General features: G+C 50.1%; 8 protein-coding genes across 8 annotated transcripts; 5 read left to right on the top strand and 3 right to left on the bottom strand.

Moving 5' to 3' along the window:
* Window positions 1-591: 591 nt before the first annotated feature.
* Pdw03_1534 (TqaM) lies at window positions 592-1,285 on the top strand (the record flags this gene model as incomplete). Its single annotated transcript, XM_014679499.2, has 2 exons — window positions 592-639; window positions 704-1,285. 2 exons carry the CDS (start codon window positions 592-594, stop codon window positions 1,283-1,285), a joined length of 630 nt encoding a protein of 209 aa, XP_014534985.2.
* Window positions 1,286-1,371: 86 nt separating this feature from the next.
* Window positions 1,372-2,088, bottom strand: Pdw03_1533 (TqaF; the record flags this gene model as incomplete). Its single annotated transcript, XM_014679500.1, has 1 exon — window positions 1,372-2,088. The coding sequence occupies one exon, from the start codon at window positions 2,086-2,088 to the stop codon at window positions 1,372-1,374; it is 717 nt and encodes a 238-aa protein (XP_014534986.1).
* Window positions 2,089-3,676: 1,588 nt separating this feature from the next.
* On the top strand, window positions 3,677-4,370 carry Pdw03_1532 (TqaK; the record flags this gene model as incomplete). Its single annotated transcript, XM_014679501.1, has 2 exons — window positions 3,677-4,156; window positions 4,209-4,370. The coding sequence occupies 2 exons, from the start codon at window positions 3,677-3,679 to the stop codon at window positions 4,368-4,370; spliced, it is 642 nt and encodes a 213-aa protein (XP_014534987.1).
* A 723-nt stretch (window positions 4,371-5,093) lies between these two features.
* Pdw03_1531 (TqaL) lies at window positions 5,094-6,053 on the top strand (the record flags this gene model as incomplete). The annotated part of the gene is made up of 1 exon (XM_014679502.1): window positions 5,094-6,053. The coding sequence occupies one exon, from the start codon at window positions 5,094-5,096 to the stop codon at window positions 6,051-6,053; it is 960 nt and encodes a 319-aa protein (XP_014534988.1).
* Window positions 6,054-6,628: 575 nt separating this feature from the next.
* Window positions 6,629-8,357, bottom strand: Pdw03_1530 (TqaG; the record flags this gene model as incomplete). The annotated part of the gene is made up of 5 exons (XM_014679503.1): window positions 6,629-6,881; window positions 6,953-7,314; window positions 7,380-7,768; window positions 7,827-8,043; window positions 8,109-8,357. 5 exons carry the CDS (start codon window positions 8,355-8,357, stop codon window positions 6,629-6,631), a joined length of 1,470 nt encoding a protein of 489 aa, XP_014534989.1.
* A 757-nt stretch (window positions 8,358-9,114) lies between these two features.
* On the bottom strand, window positions 9,115-10,629 carry Pdw03_1529 (FAD dependent oxidoreductase, putative; the record flags this gene model as incomplete). Its single annotated transcript, XM_014679504.2, has 3 exons — window positions 9,115-9,729; window positions 9,792-10,381; window positions 10,464-10,629. 3 exons carry the CDS (start codon window positions 10,627-10,629, stop codon window positions 9,115-9,117), a joined length of 1,371 nt encoding a protein of 456 aa, XP_014534990.2.
* Window positions 10,630-11,580: 951 nt separating this feature from the next.
* Pdw03_1528 (HC-toxin synthetase) lies at window positions 11,581-12,213 on the top strand (the record flags this gene model as incomplete). Its single annotated transcript, XM_066099931.1, has 1 exon — window positions 11,581-12,213. One exon carries the CDS (start codon window positions 11,581-11,583, stop codon window positions 12,211-12,213), a length of 633 nt encoding a protein of 210 aa, XP_065957658.1.
* Window positions 12,214-12,247: 34 nt separating this feature from the next.
* Window positions 12,248-23,881, top strand: Pdw03_1527 (HC-toxin synthetase; the record flags this gene model as incomplete). The annotated part of the gene is made up of 1 exon (XM_014679505.2): window positions 12,248-23,881. The coding sequence occupies one exon, from the start codon at window positions 12,248-12,250 to the stop codon at window positions 23,879-23,881; it is 11,634 nt and encodes a 3,877-aa protein (XP_014534991.2).
* Window positions 23,882-24,799: the final 918 nt, after the last annotated feature.

Raw genomic sequence — 24,799 nt, 5'->3', positions numbered from 1 at the left:
AAACAATTCCTCCACCATCTCCGACCGCAGTTCCTTCAGAAGCGGGCACTCCAGCAAGACATGCTTCACACTCTGGTTTCCCAGGTCACATTGACAGCGCGGTGAGTCGCTTCGCTTGATTTTGGACAGATATTCAGCAAGTCCGATGATACCTGTGCGGAGTTGGATCAAAACTGATGTTGTCGCTTTCCGCAGGCCCTTCCAATAAGTCAAATTTGACTTGCTTGGCACCTCGATCATCCTCCTCGTCCTCCTCGCTGTCCTCTTTGATCCTCCCTTTGTCCATGCCTTCTCCCACGCGATCGTCGATTCTCGCTTCACACTCTTGCTCGCTGCGGCGGCAAGCCGGATAGATCGGTTGTGGTTGACATTGGTGTTGACATTGGTGTTGTCATTGGTGTTGGCATTGGTGTTGGCATTGAACACCGGAAGCATATTCTGGTGCATCTGGCCGCGGTATTTCGCAACTGGGCGCGTGTGGGCTTCACCGAAGGGATTTCAGGTCATATCAGTGTGCGCGATCCAGAACACGCGGAGTATATTTGGATGAATCCAATAGGAAAGCACTTTGGCCTGTTGACAGCAGGCGACATGGTGTGTCTCGAGATCAAGACAGGAACCATCGTCGGTGGTAATCGAGTAGGTTCCCACGCCCCTTGTACATCATTATCCCCTTGCGACCCATTTCTAATTCAGCTATCAGACTCGGCCTGTCAATACCCCTGGCTTCTTCATTCACTCCGAGATTCACCAAGCCAGACATGACGTCCATTCGATTTGTCATGCACATACTATTGCCGGCCGCGCGTGGGCTACGTTTGGCCAGCCCTTAGACATGATCACGCAGGATGTCTGTGACCTGTACGGTGTGCTAGCGGTGAGTAAGGAGTACGGGGGGATCGTCACGGCCCAGCAAGAAGGGCAGCAAATCGCAAAAGCCCTCGGGAGTAAGGGCAAGGCCGCAGTACTGCTCAACCACGGTCTTTTGAGTGTTGGCTCCACCGTCGACGAGGCCTCATTTCTCTTTACGCTCTTAGACCGCAGTTGTCAGATCCAATTGCAGGTGGAGGCGGCCTGTGCGGGCAATCCCGCCCTGAAGAAACATATCATTCCCAATCAGCTGGCTCGGTTTAATTTTGCCATGGCCGGCCAAAAGGACTGGTTATATGTGGAGGCACAGCCAGATATTGAATATGAGATTGCCATGGCCGGTGATGCGATCATGGTTGGGTTGGACGAGAGTTTCGTATCAAGTCCCAAGAAACCTGGGCCAGTACCTCTTTGAAAATTTTTCAATAGCTGTCCTCTGTATAAAGGAATGAGACAATTTGACATGAGCCTTGCAGTAGTAGGTATGTACTCTAGCGTACCCTAGACATCACCCACATCCACTACATCCGCCATTTCCCCAAGAGTGTCAAATCGCCAGTCATACACGGGCTCATCCACGTTGCCCATGATGGCCACTGCACGTGAAATCCACACCGATTTAAGTCCCACCTTCTGCGCGGGTTGGTGGTCGTGAAATTGGCTCTGCGCGGTGTGCAGGACTTGATTCGGTTCGACTCCCAGCTCCTCCTTCACTGCGTTCAACAGGTACTGAAAGTTGCGTAAATCGGGTTTGTATGAGCCAATCTCCTGCGCAGTAAGCACCAAATCAAATGGGAAGCCCTGCAGACTCCCTGCGTTGGTTTTGGAGAAAGAATTTCGATCCACATTAGACACCACTACAAGTTGGTAATGCTTGGACAGTCGCTTCAATGCGTCTAACGTATCGGGGAAAACCGGCCAATGCGCCACGCTTTCGCCAAAGCGCTTGTTTTCTTCCGGGGTGGGTGAAGGCAACCCCAATTTTTCGACCAATTCCGGATGCACCGCGGTCAGCAATTCACTGTAGAGCATGCCCGGGGACTCGGTCTCATGTTTCAGTTCAAGGTCATGGAAAAGGTGGAGCAACTGATCGCGTGGAAACTGGACGCCGTAGCGATCTAGCGTCACTTGGAGGGCGGCACAGATACCTTCTTCCCAGTCGACTAAGGTGCCGTAGACATCAAAACTGAGTAATCGGTATGCCGACAGCTGAGACATAGCTCTTGAACCTGACTGGAATGAACCTTTGGAGTAGATAGGATAGGACGGTAGAAGAATTTTGATGCGGAGTGTCGGTTTCCTATTATAGCCACTAAAGGAATTCCGTCCTGTTGTACGGAGTACAGAGTACCAATGCGAGACTTAGACTGCTGAACAATTTTCATCTGTCACAATAATTCTGCGCGGAAGAGGCAAAGTTGACAGGTGCACGCATGGAGTGCATTTGAGTCGATGTTTGTGCAGGCTATGCATCTTATTCGTTTCGTGACCTGCAGTCAAGATGATGGGATTTTGTGATCTTGGCATAAGGGAAACAATCTCCGTAGATAACTCGTTTTCGTCCCGGGCTAATGCAGGCTACTGTAGGTCGATGCCGGTCGATGCAGGCCGACATGAGTTATCACATACCTCCGCCTGCAATCTCAATGTCCCTAGACGTATCATGTATCTACATGGAAATTAGCGGTGTAGTCCAAAGTCATAGCACCGGCTGCACTTTTTCGATAACCCTTGCCGTTCAGGGATTTTCTATAAACTGGCGGTGTGGTAAGAAGCTCTCCTTCTCCATGGCATCACCAGAGGAGCTACTCCGCATGTTGCACTGTGGCTGGTGGGTGCATTCGGAGAGAAACCCCTGCACGCAGGAGATCGAGATCTGACGACAGTGATCTCCACAAGATCTTTTGGCTGGCGTGCTTGAGGACCTATGGTGGAGGGAGAGCAGAGAAACGTAGTATTTGATGGAGACTTCCCGTTACAAGTCTTAGAGGTTCCAAGTAACAAAAGATGGCATTCTATGGAAACTACCAAGTATCCTCGGGGGGGGGGGACTGTGTTGCCAATGCAATATTCTCTTCCGAGTTCTAGCGAGCTAAGCGTTGCAGATAGCTCCATTGTTGTCAAGAGCCGGAAAGAAAGAAAACGAAGTCAGAATCGAATGGCTCAACGAACCTACCGTAAATCCCTCCCTCTATCCTACCCGTGACAGAGACGCAAAACCGCCAGCTAATGAACACTAGGCCAGCGTGTCAAAGCTCGTCTGGCAGAGCTCCAGGAAAGAGTTGAAGTCGACCAACGAATTCGAGTGCAGCGGAATGACGAGAATCACTCATTGGAGACCAGGGGTGCGCAGTCACAGCTGAACCGTGTGCAATTTCCCCCATAATTCCTTCCGCATTGGACGGATCTGCTACCTTGGGTGTGGTGCCGCAAGAGAGCTCATACCAGGAACAGCATTCTACACAACACATCCACCATTCGCAGAATGTACGGGAGAGTGGTGATACGAGTATAGTGGAGGTTAAGCGCATTCTAACTGAGATCAGTTCTCCCCACAACCAACCGGATCAAATCATCTGGCAAGAGGATGTACACTTTCCCGGGAATAGTATAGATGGTCTTGACACAAAGCTAGGTAGGTGGCGTAAAGCCTCGCTCCTGTATGATAGGACAGTGTCTTAACAGAGCTGGGGAACCCGACACGGGTGCTATCTTCGTGACAGAAAGCCAGCGTAGCGGGGACCTTCTTTTGGACACCTTGGGTGACGTCTGGAAACCAGAACCTCCTTGTCCGCCAATGAGAAGAATGCGGTTGCTGGAAAGCGCATCCAATTCCACACACACTTCAGATTCGTCATACAATCCTCCAGACTTGGTAGTTTCCGCACACCAAAGCTTTTTGACCGACCGTCTTGAACGTGGGATGGACTGTGTCATTGAGAGTGGGTTCGAAAATTTTGACGTGCTGGTCACAGCCTATTATAATGGGATCTTTGCAGACTCATCGCCCCTAGTGTGCGAACACCGTCTAAGTCGCACTAGACGGCTGCCCAAAGTCATCGCAGATATATGTCATGCCGCAGGCCAATGGGACTCATGGGAGCGACGCTTGTTACAGGAAGAAATCATGAAGACTACGGAGAGAATCTTATCTTCGGAGAGTGATGACACGCGAAGCAGCCTTACCGAATGCATCACGCTCTTGACCCAGGTGCAGGTGCAGGTGCAGGATACGACGAGCAAAACATGTAGCCCCGATTCTATAGAACAGATCATGCAGAATGAGGTAGGAAGATTGCCTGCTCCACTGAAGGAAGCATACTGAATGAAACTCATAGCTTCCAACCCGATGGTCTCTGATGGTGGGGCTTACCGCCGACGATAGAGCAGCCTGGCAACGAGATCGATCAGACACAGCCCTTGCAGCCATTGTCCTGTTGCATTTCGCCGGTCGCATGCCAAAAGAACAGCTGCTTCGGCTTCTCAGCCTACTCTTGTGAGTAAAGTTTGAGATGTTCATAATGCATCTCCCAGAAAGTAGACTCTCAGCAGCCGGTCCTGCATTCTGTTAGGCTTTGTGTGGCTTTGGGCAATGAATCCATGAATCGAGACGTGTACATATCATGAGAAAAGTTGTGGGGAATTCGGTTCAACTGGTTCGTCTTTCTGGCGAAACCCAGCAGGTTGAATGTAACTCCATATGTAGGAACAGAAGGTGAACGGATTCCATCATCGGGCTCCTGCAGGCCCAGAATTAAAAATCTCTCCGGACACACTGCACATTGCCAGGTAATGAATCGTAATCAACCTACAGGGCATGATGCACTCGTGGTCCGGGTGCATACGAAAGTAAGCCATCAAATGTGCCCAGGTGCAGGAGTCTTACGTTGGGCACCTAGGGCTTCGGCACCTCCGCCAATGAGTTCCAAAAGCAATACACAAAAGGGGATATCTAACGATGAACTAAGCACTAACGGCTCGTTTGAACCTTTCCAGATTTTTTTGCAACCTTGCCAGCCAATTCTTCATTATCCTGGGGATTTTGGAAACTCCTGCTACGGCAAGCATCAATGGAAACAATGTCATCACTCAAACATCTATGGGGTATGGTACGCCCTTTCTCAAGTCTTCGGCACTGCCTACGTGGTTATGGTCCCCAACAGCAACGTTATCGGGGACTAGTTGTGGCAAGTTCAGTCTTGAATGAAACTCGAGTCGTGGCCATGAAACCCCGTCAGCCCCCGCTGAACGTTCATAAACAGAGGGGCAAACCCGAGTTTTATGATGCCATCAGCCAGATCTGCCAATTACGCCAAAAGTATTTGGAGAATCGGACCGTTTTCGTGGATGGCAGGGAGATGGCACCACTCCTGAAGGCGCTTGGGGCTCGAGATGAAGACTTTGTCACACTCCAAGCCGTGAACAATGTCCTCATTGATGACCCAACCCTACCTTTCCGCAAGTCCCGCAATGGAAGATTCTGCTTCGACTGGGAGACCCAAACCTTGCGACGACTCGAGTTCCAGCCATTTGCACTGTCATTGGAGGAAGACTTCAAACGGCATGACTCGAACACGGTTCGTCGCTTCGATGAAGTGGACAATGATCTACAGCTCAACACAGTCTTCCAAGCGCTTCTGCTATTCAAAGGCCTTATGTGCCATGGGATGACGGTGAACGAACGTGCAAAGCTAGATTATCGCAGCAACCAATGGGTGTGTACGCTGTTTGCTCTGCGCACGATCACGACCCCAGAAATGCTGGGAGAGCCAGCCCTAGAAGGTGTACACACGGATGGAGTCGACCACACCATGACAACCTATCTGCGAAGCACAAACATGTCATCCAAGAGTGCAGTAACCTTCCTGCATGATAACGCTGAAAAAACCGGCATCCAGCTCAACGAGACCGCGCCGGAATTGATCCAAGCCCGAGCGCAGCATCGCAATTTCTTGGACACACTGTTAATTGTCGACAATGAGCGTAAACACAGCATCTCCCCGGTCTATGCCGTTGACGCCTCCAAGGAGGCTACTCGGGACATGCTAATTTTCTTCACGCGCAGGCCGGTGGTTGACGGCCATATTTCTTCAGATATCGACTCTCTTAATCCTCACATGGAGATGGAAATGGAGTTTCCTCTCATGAGCCTGAGAGATGGATATGGATTTGGAAAGAGCTGAATCAGAAGCATAACTTGCCCTGGCAGGGGCTATGTCTGAAATGTATAGAGCGCGTCCGATTTTTGGCCACTATGCATCCCGAAAATTGTTAGTTGGTAACAATTCACGAGCTTTCATGCTAGATAAATCACTTTGACCTATAAGATGACATGTAGAGAGTACCTCTTTCTTTTGTGCTTGCTTGGAAAGAAATTGCATGCTGGTTTAGATCAAAAATCCAGCATTCATTGGACTCTTCGTAAAAGAATGCAAAGATATGTATCTAAATGACAGCGGCACAACATTTCTGACACACATTGCTCTGCTCAAAACCCAATTATCAATGTCCAAGTCCCTTGAACAAGGCATTGGCCGATCTTTAAGACAACGAATCTGCTTGATTTTAGTTTTAGGGGTAACGACCTGTTCAGAGAAAAAAAACATCGTGACGTCTTCAAAAGACCCATTAAAAATCTATCTCTTCAAATTATTATCTGTACACTCTCCAGAACTACACAATTTCCCTTCCAGCATCTTAAAATCATGCCTCTCGATTAGGTCGACGCATTTGGTCGTCCTCTTCAAAAGAAAAGCGCCTAGAGACTCAGTGGCACAGGCATTCCAGGTCCAAATTGATCAGTCGGATCCCACTTCTGCTTCGCCGCCACCAGCCTGGGCAAGTTGTGCTCTCCGTACCACACTTTCGGACCTTCATCGCCGTATGCCTCATTGACATAGCTGTGGTGGTTTTCGAATCCCATCGCGCTCTGGATTTCTGCGCGAACCGGTTGCATAAAGTTGTTGAGCTTACCAGCATATTTCTGGTCGGTCATGTAGTTGACGAGGATCCTGAGGTTTACTACTGTTAGCTGGAACCCCCCTGTCTGGCTTCCTAGGTAACCATAGGGAGAAACACATACATCTGGATTTTGGTATCTCGCCATGGGAAGACGCCTTGCTCCTCCTTTGGAACCGACATGACCTTCTTTTCAGAGTGTCTTTCCATCATGATCAGCCCATTGTACCAGTCGTTCTCGGCAGAGAAGGTGCTCCAATCGTCGAAGAACGAAACCAACGTGTCCACGTCAGTTTTCTTTAAACCCATCTGGTACATGTTGGAATTCCAGCCTGTATTGCACATGATCTCTGTTGGTTCGCCAAAGGCGTTCCACGTGGTGTTCTCCCAGGAGGTGACTGTTGGGTTGAGGGCTTTTGCTTTGGCGAGATGAGGAGCAGCATCTTCGTCGCCACCTTGGACAATTAAACGGAGATGAATGTCAGCCTAATTTTGTTGTTAGTGTTCCTTTCTTGGATCGTTATCGATTTTTGGGAGAGGGGTTTATTCACATCCTTGGTCGTGTGGTTGAAACCGACAAGAATTCCCCAAAAGACGTTGGGCTCGAGGTTCTCATCCACTGACTTCAATATCTCAAACACCGAGGCATTCTGGGAGCTGGGGATCACAAAGTCACCAACTAGACTGTTGCCACCATTGGTCTGGTCGTAGATTTTGAACGTGGCCGAGGTGACGATGCCAAAGTTGTGACCGGCTCCGCGGATGGCCCAGAAGAGATCCGGATTTTCGGTCGATGAGGCGGTGACCAAGTCTCCTGCGGCAGTGACAACGTTGGCTGAGATCAGAGAGTCTGCCAAAAGACCACGAGCGCTGTAAAGAGTTCCCAAGCCACCTCCAATCATCGTGCCAATCGTGCTAATGCAGCGATCCGTGCTAAGAGCTAGTTTGGTTAGCCGGGCAATTTAGGATTCCTGATTTGGGGAAGAGGTTGGACCTACGGAGTTCCTTTTTCACATCATACACAACATCGTACACCTGGCTGTTCTTTACTCCCGGTCCAATAGTCACGGTGTTGGTGTCATAACCCAAAGCGATGTTTTTCAGTAGGCTGAGGTCGATATTCACAGCTCTTTTAACAGAAGCATAGCCTGGTTTGACACTGTGACCTGACCCGGTGGCGAGAAAGGAGATATTATGCTTCGTGGCCGCTGAAACCTAAGTGAAGCAAGAAACGAATCAGTACTGACACTGGAATGATGCCAGTAGGATGAGCAACTCACAATGTTTTTCACATCGAGCTCGGTTGCTGGTTGGATAGCAGCAACATACTGAGGGTCTTCAAGGTTGGACCATCTTTCATTGACCTTGAAGTATTCCGGGTCACCCGGGAGGTAGAGATGGGCACCAGAAGACAACACTGGACTGAAGATAGCCTTGAAATCAGGGACTTCGTCTCGGCTAGCAAGTGCCAATGTTGACCTCGCTAGAATCGGCAATCCCGCGAGGATTGATATTAAATACGATCGCATGATAATTGTCCAGGTTCGCTTGGCTTCTTTGCAGTTAACACTTTGGAGAGCTTGATCCTAAGGGAAATACCACCTACAAGTATATAAATATTCTTTAGTTGTCCACACCATACTCATTCAAGTTGATTGTACTCATTGGAACTGCTCTTTCGATGATTCCAGTTTTCTGATCCGATTTGGATCTTCAGCTGCAGAAGAATGTCCCCCTTGCTGGTTGCATGCATTTCATGATCTACCTACGCCGTATAAAGTCTTTTTTGTGCAGTGGACTCATAGTTTCTGTTTGATAACTCTTACATTAGAAAAAAAAATTCAGCCCTTTGTCTCGTAGGTCCTTGCCTTTTTCTAGCTAGGGCCCCCTTGCGCATAATATTGGAACCATCTTGCCAATAATTTACGCGAGACAGTTGCCTCGGAGACGCTGCATTTTTCTTGTAGAGAGGTCATCAGCCAGTTCGCCGTGGGTTTGGCAAATGCTACCCCAGGGTATTACTTTGTCTGCCATGCTCATATTTCTGAAAGCTAGAAGGTGATGACCAGATACACAGACTAGATACGTAAGGAAATGAACGTAGGACTAATGAACACTTTGAGAGGAAACAGGACAAAGTCTACGAAGAGTAATGTATGGATTATGGGAGAAAAAGAAGAACTTTACTTGAATGGGAGGCATCTTATACTACGTGCTGTCACATTGGCCTTGATAGTGCATGGGATGTTAACTCTGAACGAGCAACAAGTGAGGGAAAAGTCCGATTCACTCTCGCTTGTATGTATTTTCGACTCGATACACCCCATCAACAGGGATATTGGTAGGCACGTACTCCATCCCATCTCTAATCGCCTCTACTACAGACTCAAATTCTTGATAAGCATAGCTCTGGCAATCATGGCTAAATATCCAGTCCGGGTTGGGAAACCGGAACTCATCTCGCTTGCTCTCTTCCTTTCCCCAGTCCGACCGGAGTACAGTTGCCTGGAAAGTCGAACTGCCCAACTGGATGACCGAAGCTCGTGGGTATCGGATCTTTTCAACCACCTGCAGCGCAAGGGGGACGCGCTCTTTACCTGCTAGCGACAGCGCAATGGCGAGAACAGCGCCATCTTCGATCCCCTGGCTCCCCCCTTGGGCTACGACGGGGTAGTAGGGGTGAGCGGAATCACCAATGAGGATTGTTCGTCCGCCTTCGGAGATCCAGGTGCGGAGGGGCGGACGATAGATGAGGGCATGGTTCACCAACTTGTCAGGTTTGGTGTGCCGAATCACGGCTTCGATTCTGTGCCTACCAGGCCAGTGACTGATGGTCGCCAGTGCATCTTCGATCTTGGCCTGACCTCCGCCATTCCATGTCTCACGGGCTCCATAACAATCCTGATGACTGAAGTCAGTGGGGGCAAAATCGGGATTTCACGATAAAAGATCAAAATGCATACCTTGTGTGTCGTCATCCACACCACCTCTTTGCCCCTTTTCAAGGTCATCATAGCCACATTCAGTCCTTCCCCAAACCATGCATAGGTTCGGTCCTCTGTTTCAGTTCCGGCCAGAACCCACTTTGCCTCCTCGTCATTTGCAAATGCGTCAGTTTCAATGTGAGCCCGGAAAGTTGCCCAGCCAGTTTCCTGGGGAGCGAGCTCCTCCTTGGTGACGAACTTCCTGGACATCCCATGGACTCCATCAGCGCACACCACACAGTCTCCACTGATTCGCTCTCCATCGTCCACAGTCACACCAGCCTGTCCGTTCTCTTCCCAGTAATCGGTCACCCGAGAGCCCAGCCGAATATCAATCCCCAAGCGGTTCTTGGCGTGGGCATATAAGAGACACACTAGTTTACCACGATTGGTCACAATCCCTTCCCCCTTTCCGGGAAGTTCTTGCCGGGCAATGAGATTATCGTTGGGGTCCATCATATCTACATGCGTGGAGTCACAGCGATTCTGGACAATCTCTGCGAGCAGGTCATCGCCCCACTGGCGGATGACCCTGCTTGCGTTAGGGGCGATCATAATTCCATCGCCGGCTTTTCCGCGAAATCCATCAGCTCGGGAAGAATTCAAATCACGTCTCGGTGTCGAGAGGCACGAGGATTTCTAGTAACATACCATCATGTTTTAACACGGACACCTTTTCTAGGACAACCACAGAATGCCCCTTTCGATGGCATTCAATTGCCGCGGTAATGCCTGCAAGGCCAACTCCCACAATGACGACTTTGATCCCAGTTGAATTAGGGACAGCATCACTCTCGGGACGAGGGTCAACTGTCATCTTGGTCATGGATTTTCCTGTTTGAGAGGAGAGAGGTAGGGAGAAAGTTCAACGGAAAAAAAGGCCAGAGAATATGAACATGATAGATCGATCAAATCATAACTAGTGGACTCTAGTCCACTTTTTGTCATATGAAAATTCTCCATGATCAGACTTACTAGGGTAGTCAGACTGCATATGTACGTTGACGCACCTTCCTTGAATTGAATGGAGTTAGAGTCAGCCAGCCATTTACACTAAATCACCCACAGACTTTTAATCATAATGAATGTAATACCAATCCAGTCCTCGTGTGCAGATAAGAGCTACTTCTGAATTTGAGTTGTTGGATGCGTTTAAAGAAACGCTGCATTTTGGCATTTTGGCGTGCATGGTAGTTCTCTGCCGTGCTATCGCGGTAGGGTACCTGACCACCATGCCCTACGTCGAGCAAATGATTTTCCCTGGGTTTTTAGGTGCATCGTACGTATCATATGGAATTCATCGAAAAGGAAGCATTGCATAAGACCAAATTTCTAAAGTTCACCGCTGATAGGTTAGCCAGTCACAAGACCATCCATCGTGTGCAGATCCTTTTGGAAAATATAGTCTCTATGCGGCGTTTCGCTAGTTTGGCTGCAGATAATTTAACGTTAAGCCACTTGGAATTACCCGATGAAAAATTCTTAGCCTTCTTGAATATAACATACGTTTTATGGTGACATCTAAACTGCAAGGAGATGCTCAATGGACGCACGGTCAAGTCAAGAATGTAAACTAAGAGAAAGATCATGCGTGTGGAGCTGAGCTCCTCCTCAGCTGAACGTCAAGATCGAACAGAAGAAATTATACGTACTTCAATCGTGTAAATTAAAAGGTGACAGAATTTGCAGTCCTCGTTTTTCATTTTACCAAGGGCATTTTCGGACTTCAGTTGATTACATCAAGTGCGTATATCGAAATAGACAGAAGATGACCATCCAATCCATCGAGGGAGAAATCAATCTCCCAACTGAGAAGTGCATTTTCCCGATTCGGAACGATGGAAACCTCTCCGACGACGGACAAGCAATCTGGGGGCGGACCAAACTATCTACCTGTACCCTCGAGGAAGTTGGAATCCTCCCATCCTCACCCTGCAAGTCCTCCTGTCTGAACCAGGGCCAGGAGCCAGACCAGAACATCATAGCGAGGCAGAAAGACCCCCTATACTTTCTAGCTACCGTGTGGGCTCTGGTGTTGTGCGAATATGCCGAAGTCGACATTGTCCAAATTGGTGGGTACCAGGCCTGTGGCTCCTTCACAACTGAGGGTGCAGAGAAGCAAAATATGAAGCTTTTGGCATCTGCACCAAGGCGGACAGAGTCTGTCTCTGAATTGTTTTGCCTTGAAGGATGGTCGGTGTCAAATGTGAACCAAACCCATTTTCCATACTTCAATACCGGAGTTGCAATCTATCAAGGTCGAGATAGAGAGGCCGGAATTGATGCAGCTGAAAATCGGATTGCAGGGGAATCAGGAATAGCAGGAGAGGGCGAAGAGGAAAAGGTTTGTCTTAAGTTTCTTCTGAACACTTCTGCTACTTTAGGAAAAGGGAAACGTTAGCTGACTGGAAATCTCGCTTTAGCAATGTGACATAATGCTGGTCCTCGATTTAGATAATTCCGAATGGTCTCTCGAGTATAAATCTTCCATCTTGTCCAGCGGGCAGGCGGGCCATTTGGCATCTTTTCTGGCTGAAACGGTAATAACCGTGGCGACAAAGGCGACGACCAAGGGCACACTTTCTCAACTATCCATCAAGAGCTGCGCGCAGCAAAAGAAAGTCAAGGAATGGAATAGCCAGTTGTTGATCCAACCATCGGATCCCACCATCCACCAAATCATCCACAGTCTCTCCAAGACCCAGGGAGACCATATTGCTCTGTGGGCAGCAGATGGTCAACTTACATACGCCGAGCTGGATATCATTTCATCACGGTTGGCACGTCATCTTCAAACACTAGGCGTGGAGCCTGGGATGTTCATCCCGGTGTGTTTCAACAAAACATTATGGGCGGTAGTGACTATGCTCGCTATCAACAAAGCTGGTGCTGCATTTGTGACATTGGATGCATCACAACCGCTAAGTCGCTTGAAATTGATTGTGAAGCAACTCAATGGCCCACCCTTGGGACTCACGTCTCCCCAGAATCAAAATCTGATGGGTGAGGTGATCACACCAACATTAGCGGTGGATGCGCAAACCATGCTGAGACTGGGCAGGAAGAAGGCTGATGAGGTGGAAGACACAGACTACTGTGATTGGCCAATCGATCCAACAGCACCCTCATACTGCTTCTTTACATCGGGTAGTACGGGAGAACCCAAAGGATGTCTTGTAGATCACGCTGCGTTGGCAAGTCTGCAAACTCACTACAAAGCCCTGCACCTGAACTCTGCGAGCCGGGTGCTGCAGTTTGCGTCTTTCAGTTTTGGAGTTTCTTTAATCGAGATCTGGTGCACACTCGCTGCAGGCGGGACAGTATGTATGCCCTCTGATTCCGACCGAGTAAGTCGTCTAGCGGATGCCATTGAGAAAATGGCGATTAATTGGGCGTTTGTGACTCCCACTGTTCTGGGAACAATTGATCCCGATGCTGTTCCTGGCCTACGATGCATCATGGTTGCTGGCGAGCCATTGAAAAAGGCTCAAATCTCGTTATGGGCCAAACGCACCCGACTGTTTCAAGCTTATGGCTTTACTGAGTGGGCCGGGGTCTGCTGTGTGTCGCCGCAGATCAACTCCATAGCAGATATTGGGATTATTGGAAAACCGGCCAACGCCCGTTGCTGGTTGATTGAGCCTGGCAACCCACATAGAATTGCCCCAATTGGCGCGGTGGCGGAACTGTTCGTCGAAGGACCCAGTCTCGCCCAAGGGTACTTACACAATCCAGAGAAAACGGCGCTAGGTTTCCTGAAAGCACCTGTCTGGAGACAAAAGGAACTTCTAGTTGGAGCTGGAGAGTTGTCTTACGGAGGAGATGTCCGTTGCTACAAAACCGGAGACCTAGCCTACTATGACTCCAATGGTATGATCCGATATGTCAGTCGGCAGGATCGACAGGTGAAGGTTCGTGGGCAGCGGATCGACCTGGGAGAGCCCGAGTTCCACGTAGCGCAAGCATCACCTCTTTTCCGAAAGGTCGTCATCGATGCTATTGTGCCTGCCGATGGGAATGGAGTTGCCAGCCTCGTCGCTTTCGTTGAGGCACCCCCATCACCCCTACCTCTGAAAGCATTCTTTACCATGCCAAACAAGGAATTCGTAGTCACAGCCCAGCAGGTGATCGAGGCATTGAAGGAAAAGCTGCCCGATGTCATGATTCCGCGTCTATTTGTGCAGATCAAGTCAATGCCGCTGACTGTCACGGGCAAGATTGATCGACGACGACTCCGCAAAGAGGCAGAGCAACTCCGAAGTGAAGAGTTGCTCGCATGGACTGGCGTGGAGATTGATGCCTTGCAGCCACCGCAGACCGTTCATGAACTCCTCATCCACCACCTCATCGTCGAGGTCCTAAAAATCCCCCCTTCACAAGTCGGAATGGAGCACAATTTCTTTGCCCTGGGTGGAGACTCGGTAAAAGCGATGAAAATGGTATCTCGGGCGAGAGCAGCTGGCGTCGAGCTCATGGCAACACATATCTTTGCAGCGTCAAATCTCCGCGACTTGGCACTTGTAGCGGCTGAGCTAGGTCAAGCACCTTCCAGTGAAATAGACCCCAACGAGCCATTCTCTTTGCTTGATGCCCATACCAAGGCAGAGCTGATCTCGACTGCAGCCTCTGTGTGTGGAGTTGAAGAAGGTCAGATTGAGAATATCTATCCCTGCACGCCACTACAGGAAGGTATGGTGGCTTTGTCTGTGTCCAAGCCTGGGGCATATATTGCACGATTTATCCACAAGTTGCAGCCTCATGTCAACATTGCTTCCTTACGCCGTGCGTGGGAGTCGGTTGTCCAGGCCAGCTCAATCTTGCGAACAAGAATGGTGACCGAGGCGGATGGCAGCAGGATGTTTCAGGTTGTTCTGCGAGAGAGCTTCCAATGGGATGATGAAGACCCATATATGGAAATCAACTGGGACACGTACATGAAACCGCAACCAACTGACACCCTTTTGCTTGGGGCCCCTCTAGTACATGCTGGAATCCTAACTGGGTCGGATACGTCCTCGTTCGAGAGCGACCCGAGAGCGACATACTTTGTGATAATGATGCATCATTCCATTTGTGACCGTTGGGCCTCTGGCTTAATGATGGATCTGTTGGAGACAGCTTATGCTGGTGATTGTCTCGTCAAGAATTCCATGGCCCCGTTCATCCAATATCTCTCCAGCCAGCTTGTCAACCCAAAGAGCGAGGAGTACTGGAAATCGCAGTTCCAGGGTCTTGCTGCGGAGGTGTTCCCTGCACTCCCATCCCCCGGATACAATCCAGTCCCATCGGCAAGCATCCAACTCTCAGTTCCCTGCCTCCGCGATGCTCCGGGTGGATACACCATGTCAAATGTGATCCGCTTGGCATGGGCTGTGGTGATTAGCCAATATACCAGCTCACCTGATGTCGTCTATGGCGTGACTGTTTCCGGCCGAGCGGCTCCCGTAGCTAACATCGAGAAAATGGTGGCTCCTATTATTGCCACAGTGCCACTGCGCGTGCGGTTCAATCCCGAGGACACCATTTTAGCGGCACTGGAAGCCATTCAAAAGCAGTCAAATGAGATGGTTTCATTTGAGCAATTTGGTCTGCAACGGATTCGCAAAGTCAGCCGGGACGCGGGAGATGGGTGCGGCTTCCAAAGCCAGCTCATTGTCCAGCCGTCTTGGGCTGATGAAAGTCGTCCACTGCTAAACACCTTGGAAGCTGGGTCTTCGGTGGTTGGTGGATTTGCTAGCTGGGCACTGTCAGTCATATGTAGTCTTACTGAATCACGGCTGATTGATGTTACTATGGAATTCGATCCTAAGGTAATTTCGGTACTAGGGGTTGAGCGCATTTCCAGGCACTTTGAACAGACGTTGCAGTTCCTCCTCAAACAACCATTCCTTCCACTTGCGAAGGTACCATGTATCAGTTCAATGGACCTACAACAATTGCGCCAGTGGAGTGAGCCTCTATCCTCGACCCGAGGCAGCCACGAATGTGTACACACTATCATACAGCGACGCTGCGTTGAACAGCCCATGGCCAACGCGGTGTGGGCGTGGGATGGAAAACTCACATATGCAGAGCTAGATCTGCTTTCTACCCGACTAGGGTCACTCCTTATTGATACGTGCAAGGTTGAAGCCGAGGTGATTGTACCGATCTGTATGGAGAAGTCCCTTTGGACCACTGTGGCAATCATGGGTGTCATCAAGGCAGGCGGCGCTTTTGTGCTTCTCGATTCATCCCAGCCCCAGGAACGCCTGGAAGCCATCTGTCGTCGGGTCAAATCTCGTTGCATTCTGACATCTCCATCAAAACTTCAACTAGCTCTGACGTTGGAGCCTTTTGCTGTAGTTGTCGATCAAGGTTCGTCAGAGTCTTGGCCAGCTGCTGCTACAATCACACCAACTCTGGCCACCCTACCAACATCCACGATATATATTGCCTTTACCTCTGGCTCCACTGGTACTCCAAAGGGAGTCATAATTGATCACATGGCATTCTGCTCCAGTGCACTGGCTCTCAATACCGCTACGCAAGTCTCTCATCAATCCCGTTTGTTGCAATTCGCTGGTTATTCTTTCGATGGCAGCATTATGGAGACTTTGAGCATCTTAATGGCCGGTGGTTGCCTGTGTGTGCCCTCGAATTTTGAAGCCCGCAACGAGTTGGCGGTGGCGGCGCGTAAGTTCCGCTTGACCCATGCCCATCTCACCCCATCTCTGGCACGGCACATTTTGCGCAGCGATCCGGACTTTACAGAGATCCTTGTAAGTGTGGGCGAACCACTGACTCCTTCTGATGTGGCCGACTGGGCTGGCAACAACCCCAAGTGTCGAGTGATGAATGGTTATGGACCGGCCGAGTGTGCGGTGTCCACCACCATTCAGCCATGCATCAACACGGGTTCAAACGCTCAGAACATCGGATTTCCACTCGCTGGCGTCTGCTGCTTTGTGGTCCACCCTGAAAACCATGAAATTTTATTGCCCATTGGTGCAGTGGGAGAGTTACTTGTGGAAGGCCCCACTGTCGCCCGCGGATACCTGGACGATCCCGTACAAACAGAGGGGGCTTTTATCTCCTCCCCACCGTCATGGATGCGCAATTTACGTCCTGATGGACCGTATGGTCGATTATACAGAACAGGAGACCTCGTGTGTTATAACAGTGATGGGTCACTGCAGTACGCTGGCCGTCGGGACGCACAGGTGAAGTTGCGTGGGCAGCGCATCGAACTGGGGGAGGTGGAGAATCATGTCCGGCAGTCTTGGCTTGAGATTGACCAGGTCGCGGTGGAGATGGTCACCTTCAAAGTCACATCTTCTTCCGACACTCAAAGCCTTATTGCTTTTGTAGTGCCAGCTGACGTGGCTTCAGATTCTATGAACGGGACAAACGAATATGCTAGTATCCTTATCAATGCTCCTTCACCCTCATTTCTGGCGGAAGTGGCAGCCGCCCGTGTTAAATTGCAGAACAGGATGCCCCTGTACATGGTTCCCGAGATCTTCTTGCCTCTCCGCTATTTGCCCCAAAACATATCCGGCAAGCTGGATCGACGCCGACTCCGTGATCTTGCGGAGAGGTGCTCGCCAGAACAACTGGCGTTGTACCGCGCAGACTCAGTAAAAGGCTCCGCTAGATCCCCCTCCTCCGATTCAGAACGGACTTTACATGAAGTTTGGGCACATGTCTTGAACCGGCCTGCTGATGAGTTTGGAGTTGATGATAATTTCTATCACCTCGGGGGTGACTCCATCACTGCAATGCAGATCGTGGCCCAAGCACGCTTCAAGGGCCTTCGAGTATCCCTCGACGAAATCATGAGGCATAAGACCATATCCCAAATAACCCTTCATTCAGAGAAATGCACAGCCGGGTCGGCCGGCGCTTGTGGGGAGCAGCAGGATGAAAATGAGGAAATTGACACATGGTTCGATCTTTCTCCTATTCAGCAGATGTTCTTAGATCATCAGCCTGAGACAACCAGCGTCAACCGCTTCAACCAGACCTTTTTGCTCCGTCTCACTCAGCCAATTGCGCTAGACACGCTGCTTGACGCCTTCGATACTCTACAGTCGAGACATTCTATGCTGAGAGCCCAATTTGCGCGGCTACCCGATGATGGCCGGTGGATGCAAAAGATTCTGCCACATGGCCAAGGAGAGGACGGTAGACTGACACACTACCACTGCACTTCGCATAGACTGGAATCTAGATCAAATATCAGCGCAGTTACAGCGGCAAGCATGGAGTTTATCAACGTGGAAAAGGGACCCCTGACCGTTGTTAATCTGATTGACATTACGGAAGACAGCTCACAGCACATCTTCTTGGCTATTCACCATTTGGTGGTTGATCTTGTTTCTTGGCGCGTCATACTAGCCGATCTCACTGCGTTGCTCGCTGGGGAGACTCTTACAGATAAGACCGACTCCATCTCATTCCAGACATGGTGTCGCCGCCAGGCCCAGTATGCACAGCATTCGCTGTCCCCTCAGGCTGCCCTCCCCTTGGCACTTCCAAAGGGTTACCATGATGACAGCAGAAAGTTCTGGTTCAACACTCCAGACCAGTCTAATTGCATGAGAGATACACAGATACAAAGCTTCACTGTGGATCAGAAAATTACACACTTGTTGTTCAAAGGAGCCCAGGTCGCCTATGATTGTCAACCTGTAGAGATCCTCCACGCTGGCCTCCTATACTCTTTCCTCAAAGTATTCTCAACTCGTGATGCACCCACTATATTCAATGAAGGCCATGGCAGAGAGCCGTGGGAATCAACCATCAATCTTGCACAGACTGTCGGTTGGTTCACAACCGCTTGGCCAGTGGTGATGGAGACCAATCTCGAGCTCAATCGCCACAAATTCCACAGCATCTTGCGACTAGTCAAAGACGCACGACGAGCTGTGCCAACCAAGGGGTGGGCGTACTTTACGTCTCGCTACCTTAACCCGGACGGTCGGCGCGTTTTTAGACAGAGATACCCAATGGAGATTATTTTCAACTATGCTGGCGAGTTCCAACAATTGGAGCATACAAATGGGTTGTTCGCAACCGAGTCGCATGAAGCTCAGGGTGCTTTGGACGCGGATGGAGATATTCAACGGTTTGGCATCTTTGAAGTCAGCGCATCAGTGCAAAATGGTGGTTTGCGGGTTCAATTAGTTTACCCCCGCCAGATCCAACATGCAGATCTGATCATCGAGTGGGTGAAAACATATCAGGCAACGCTAGAAAATGCCGCGTCACAACTCCAGCTTGCAACCCAAAAGAAAAACCACACACGCTACACGCTGTCCGATTTCCCTTTGCTACCATCCTTAACGTACGTGCAGCTAGAGGAACTTGTGCTCACGACACTACCGGCTGCAGGGATTTCAATGGATAATGTGGAGGAAATTTATCCATGCTCTCCCAGTCAGCATGGAATGCTCATCGCCCAGGCCAAAGCCGCGAACAGCTACAATGCTAGTGTGACATGGAAGATCCAATGCTCCGTTGATGGGAAGCGCCGGGCTGCTGATCCACAGCGTCTGTATGCCGCTTGCTCCCAGGTCATCCGGCGACATGCTGCCCTACGCACGGTATTTGTCGACAGCCCACGAAGTGATTCGTACATGGAACAAGTCGTATTGCGGCATGTCCCAACTGAAGCGGTGGTTACCCACACAATGCTGTCGGGATCCAGTCCCCTGCTTCCACATGCCCTGACAGAGGGTTGGCCAAAAGGGCAGTTGATGCACCGAATGAACATGTGCCAGTGGAAGAATAACGGGGAGGAAGAAGTCATGATCCGCCTAGACATGAGCCATGCGATTATGGACCGAACAACGATGCAGATTATTGAGCGTGATCTATGTCTAGCATACGAGGGAAAGCTATTCCCGGGCAGAGGGCCGCTGTTCAGTGACTATGTAAGTTACATTGAACGACAAGATCAAGATGCCGACTCCTCCTACTGGCAAGAGTATCTTCAAGACGTTGAGCCTTGTCTGTTTCCGAGCATTGCTGGAGAGGACAATGCTACTGGAGAGGAGTGGGGTTACGCCTCTCGCACGTTGCATCACAGTACCCTGGGCAAAAACACCATCGACGCTTTTTGTCGTCGTCACAATGTTACAATGTGGAACCTGGCAGCACTTGCCTGGGCCCTGGTCCTTCGCAGCTTCACCAATTCCGATCACGTCTGCTTCGGCTATGTTAAGTCCGGCCGCGATCTTCCTATAGATGGCATTGAGGACGCAGTGGGTGCCATCTTAAATCCTCTCACCTGCCGAGTTCATTTCGCAGGAAATTTGACTGTACAGGATAGTATTTCCCAGCTGCAAAAGGAGTACTTGGACAGTCTTCGTCACCAGTGCTTCCCGCTCTCAAATGCACACAGACTTGCCGGTGTTGTGGATGGATCGCTTTTCAACACATCTGTTGGGGTGCAGAGTGGTCAAATCCTGCGGGAGGGGACTAGATCACTGGACTTTACTACGCTCGCCATGGAGGATGGAGCTGAAGATGATCTGATTATATCTTTGATTCCCGGCGACAACAACACCATTCTTGACCTTCGATTTAAATCATGCGTTCTTTCACAACAGCAGGCTTACAGTGTGGTTTCAACCTTTGAGAAGGCGATTCAGTCCATTCTTACAGCCCAGAATGATAGCCCAATCACAACCGTCAACATTCTTAGTGATCATGATCTTGACCAGATTTGGGCCAGAAACCAGAGTCTGCCCGCTCGTGTAGAGTCTTCCGTCCATCAGATCATTCGCGAGCGCTTCGTCGAGTACCCGAACAGCGAGGCTGTATGTGACACCGATGGATCGTTTACATACAGAGAGCTGGACGATATCTCGTCACGTCTCGCTCAACATCTAATCGTCAAGTGCGGTGGCGTCGCTCTGAACGAGGTTATTCCAATTTGCATGGAAAAGTCCCGTTGGACACCTGTGGCCATGTTGGGGGTTTTAAAAGCTGGTGGCACATTGCTACTGCTTGATACCTCGTATCCCCAACAGCGAAGAATGGAGATCTGCGCTGAGGTTCAGGCCCGTATTGTAGTCAGTTCCTCGACACATGCCTCCATCAGCAATGAGTTGGCATCAACTGTGGTGATTATGGGACCGGATCACTGTTCTTGGGACGGCGATATCCAGAGTGACGGCGACGCCAACAACGTCGTACTCCCCACCGTGCAACCCGAGCACTCCCTGTATGTGGTCTTCACTTCGGGCTCCACAGGCAAGCCCAAGGGTGTTGTCATCGATCATGGCTCGTACTGCACAGATGCTCGAGATCACATCTCCGCTGCTAAGCTCACCAGGCACTCTCGAGTGACGCAATTTTGCTCGTACGCATTCGATATGAGCATGGTTGAGCAACTGAGTGTTCTCATGGCGGGTGGCTGTATCTGCGTGATCTCCGACGAGCAGCGTAAAAACAACTTCAGCGAGGTCGCTTCCACTCTCAACGCCAACTTTGCAATTCTTGTGCCCTCGGTGGCCCGTCTGTTCCGTCCCGAGGAGTTGGCCACGATCAATAGCATCATGCTGGCAGGCGAGTGCATGACGCAGACAGATTTATCTTCTTGGGCGCCTCACGTACGACTAATCAATGGTTACGGTCCTGCAGAGTGCTCTGCTTTGTCTGTCGTTCAACCATCTATCTCTACCACGAGCGACCCGCGCAATATTGGATATCCCGTGGGATGCGTGCTCTGGGTAGTCGACAGGAACGACCACAACAAATTGGTTCCCCAAGGAGCAGTTGGTGAATTGTTGATTGAAGGCCCAATTGTCGGCCGTGGGTATATCAACCAGCCCGAGAGAACTGCAGAGGCATTTATCGAGCCCCCAGGCTGGCTGCAGGCTCTGCGACCACCTCAAACGAACTGTCCCCGTCTCTATAAGACCGGCGATTTAGTCCGTTTCACTTCCGATGGATCTCTCCTAGTCCTCGGTCGCAAAGATCGCCAAGTCAAAGTACGGGGACAACGGCTTGAGCTGGCTGAAGTAGAAGTTCACGTACATCGATCCTTCGACGGTGCTGCTCGTGATGTCGTGACTCAGATCATCGTGCCCGCCGGAAGCACCAAAGCTCAGCTCGTGGCTATGATCCTTTTGCAGGAACAGAATGGCCAAGGAGACAAACCAAAAGATCATGAGTCTCAGATCTTGGGAGCTCCCAGCGATACTTTCGCAGCGCAAATGGCCGCCGCGGAGATCCGACTACGCCAGCAAGTCCCTGATTTCATGGTGCCCGCCATCTTCCTCCCCGTGGTCGACATGCCTCGAACGCAATCAGGGAAAGTTGACCAAAATCGCCTGCGGAATCTCATCACATCCATGTCCTTAGAAATGTTACATGCTTATCGGGCTTCTTCCTCGTTGCCATCGTCCTTAGGTGGGAACCTGCTCTCCACCGACGCAGAACGTGAGCTGGCAAGCATCTGGTCAACGGTTCTGGATATTCCCATTGGAACAATCAACGCAAGTGATAACTTTTTCTTCCGTGGAGGCCACTCCATTGATGCGATGAAGGCCTCTGCACTGGGTCGGGCTGCAGGCATGAGTTTTGGCGTTGCTGACATCTTTGACCATCCTGTCCTGTCAGAGCTTGCCAGGGTGGCAGTCCCCAAAGACACCACCGAGAGAAAGTTGTGGGAACCATTCTCTCTCAGCCCAATCGCAGATCCTCAGGCGCTGCACAAGGAGCTATGTGCAACGAAAAGCATTCCTGTCTCGAGCACTTTACAAGACTTGCTCCCTGTTACACAGGCTCAACACATGTTCATCAAGAGAGGAACTTTCCATTCGTATAACTGGACAATCAAAGGTCGCTCGCTCAACATGGATCGTCTTCGGGCTACATGTCAAACCCTGGTGGAACGACACAGCATTCTCCGGACCAGCTTTGTTGAACGTGACGGATATCCAGTTCAACTTGTACTGGCAGACATTGATGTCAAAGTGCGCGAAATCCGATGTTGGCCAGAGGAAGATCCAATGGAAGTTTGCAAATCGCTGTGGGATGGCAAGGACTGGCCCACTCTGAATGTGATGGGGGGCTCCATGCCTGTGAGATTTACACTTGTCTCTCGTCCAGGGGACGAACATGTCGTCCTCACGATTCAGATCTCACACTCCCAGTGGGATGGAGTCTCCGTTCCAAGGCTATTCAGCGATTTCGCCGCCATCTATAACCAAACCCCGCTACCGCCGACCTCCGACTTTGCTCATTACCTATACCATCGGGTTTTTTCTGCAGCAGATAATGTTAACCTGGATCCCACATTCAGATTCTGGCGAGATTATCTCGACGGCGCTAAGATGACCGTTCCCTTTGCACCCCGCCCGCGCACTCTCTGTTTGGACCATGCCGGCGCAGTACAGTCTTATCAGACGCTCTGGACTTTCAAGGAAATCCCCCCTCCGACCTTGCCTTCGGGTGTTACTATGGCTACTTTAGTCAAAGCAGCAACAGCGTTCTTCCTTTCCGATCATCTGGGTGAAAATGACATCGTCTTTGGGCACACTGTCAACGGCCGAAATCTGCCTATGGACAACATTGAATCTCTCCTGGGGTGCACCCTCAACTTCGTCCCTCTACGGGTCACCTTCCCTGCAGACCCGGCCGAGTGGACTGTCATGGATCTTCTGAATCATGCACAAACCCAATACACTCGGGCTCTCTCCCATGAACATGTCGAGCTACGCGACATTTTCCGGCACAGTACCAACTGGCCCGCAGAGACTCCGCTGAGCCTTATTGTGCAGCATCAGAATATTGATCTGAGTTTCAGCCTTCCTTTACAGGGATCCGTCGTTGACTGTGAGGGAGAAGATGGCGGTTCTCTTGATGTGCAATATTCCAAGTTCGCTCGCTTCGATCCGTTGGACGAAGTTTGGATCTTCACCGAGCCACATGAGGATCGATTGGAAGTTCAGGTGTGTGCCAACAGTCGTGTACTACGCCAGGAACAGGCTACAGAGTTGGCCAACCACATCTCTACCCTTATTGAGAAGTTTTCAGCCGACCCAACGGCTAGATTACTTGATTTGACATTTTAGGGTTTCCTGTGGATGAGCTAGGATATCCTTCTAGGTACTGATGATTTTTGTCTTCATTCATCTTCAACTCTACTGTTGTTTTTTTTGTCACATCTCACGTCTTGTATACAATTGAACTTACAACGCTGCCAATCCCTATGAATTTTTAGGCTCTGCCTACGCTTGTAAAACTGCTTAGAATCCAAGGATCGACTAAATTTTCAAAACTGTGGCTTTGTCAATCGTGCTGGCTGAAATTGACGCAACGCTGTTCAACATTCTTTGAGACGCCCTGACCAGGGAATAAACATCGCAGTGTACGGAGTATGGAGAACGCAGTGAACTTTTCAAACGTCACGATTCTTATCAAAGTAATCATCCCCTCGTGTATTGAGTACTGGGTAGGCTTCAGAATTGAGGTCCCCAGACTAAACTTCATAATTGGAGTAGACTAGCCGAAACATCAAAGTATGCAGCATGCTGTGCTGGGTCAGCCCTTTCATGATGCCTCATTTATTGCCACTTTGCCTGAAATATTGCATAACCTATGCATGTCTAGTAGATGCCTGCATATTAAGAAGGGAGCATTTCCCCTGCATACAGTTTCGGTCAGGGGGCAGTGAGAAAAGAAGGTCCCTACGGGGTAGTTGAGCAGCAGAACCAACATCCACCACAATGATTGGAAGAATGTGCAGCTGAAAATGAAGAATGCACTGCAATCCATTTGTTTTGACGCCAAAACACGATGCAGCTTTCAATAAATGCGTGAGGTTCCTTGCTTGTTTGGAGATTAGTGAACATTCTACAGATCTGGATCTGACAGGGCATCGGACAAGAGCTTCCCTGCGAAATGCCTGAAATCACCAACCATAGACGTATATAAGATTCCTAAAAGCCAGTTGAGGACCCCTATCATCACCAAACATTACCCAGTGACTC

The sequence above is a fragment of the Penicillium digitatum genome, chromosome 5 (assembly GCF_016767815.1).
Source record: "Penicillium digitatum chromosome 5, complete sequence".
NCBI classification, from domain to species: domain Eukaryota; kingdom Fungi; phylum Ascomycota; class Eurotiomycetes; order Eurotiales; family Aspergillaceae; genus Penicillium; species Penicillium digitatum.
Note: the sequence above shows the minus strand (reverse complement) of the source record. Positions and strands in the feature narration are given on the sequence as shown.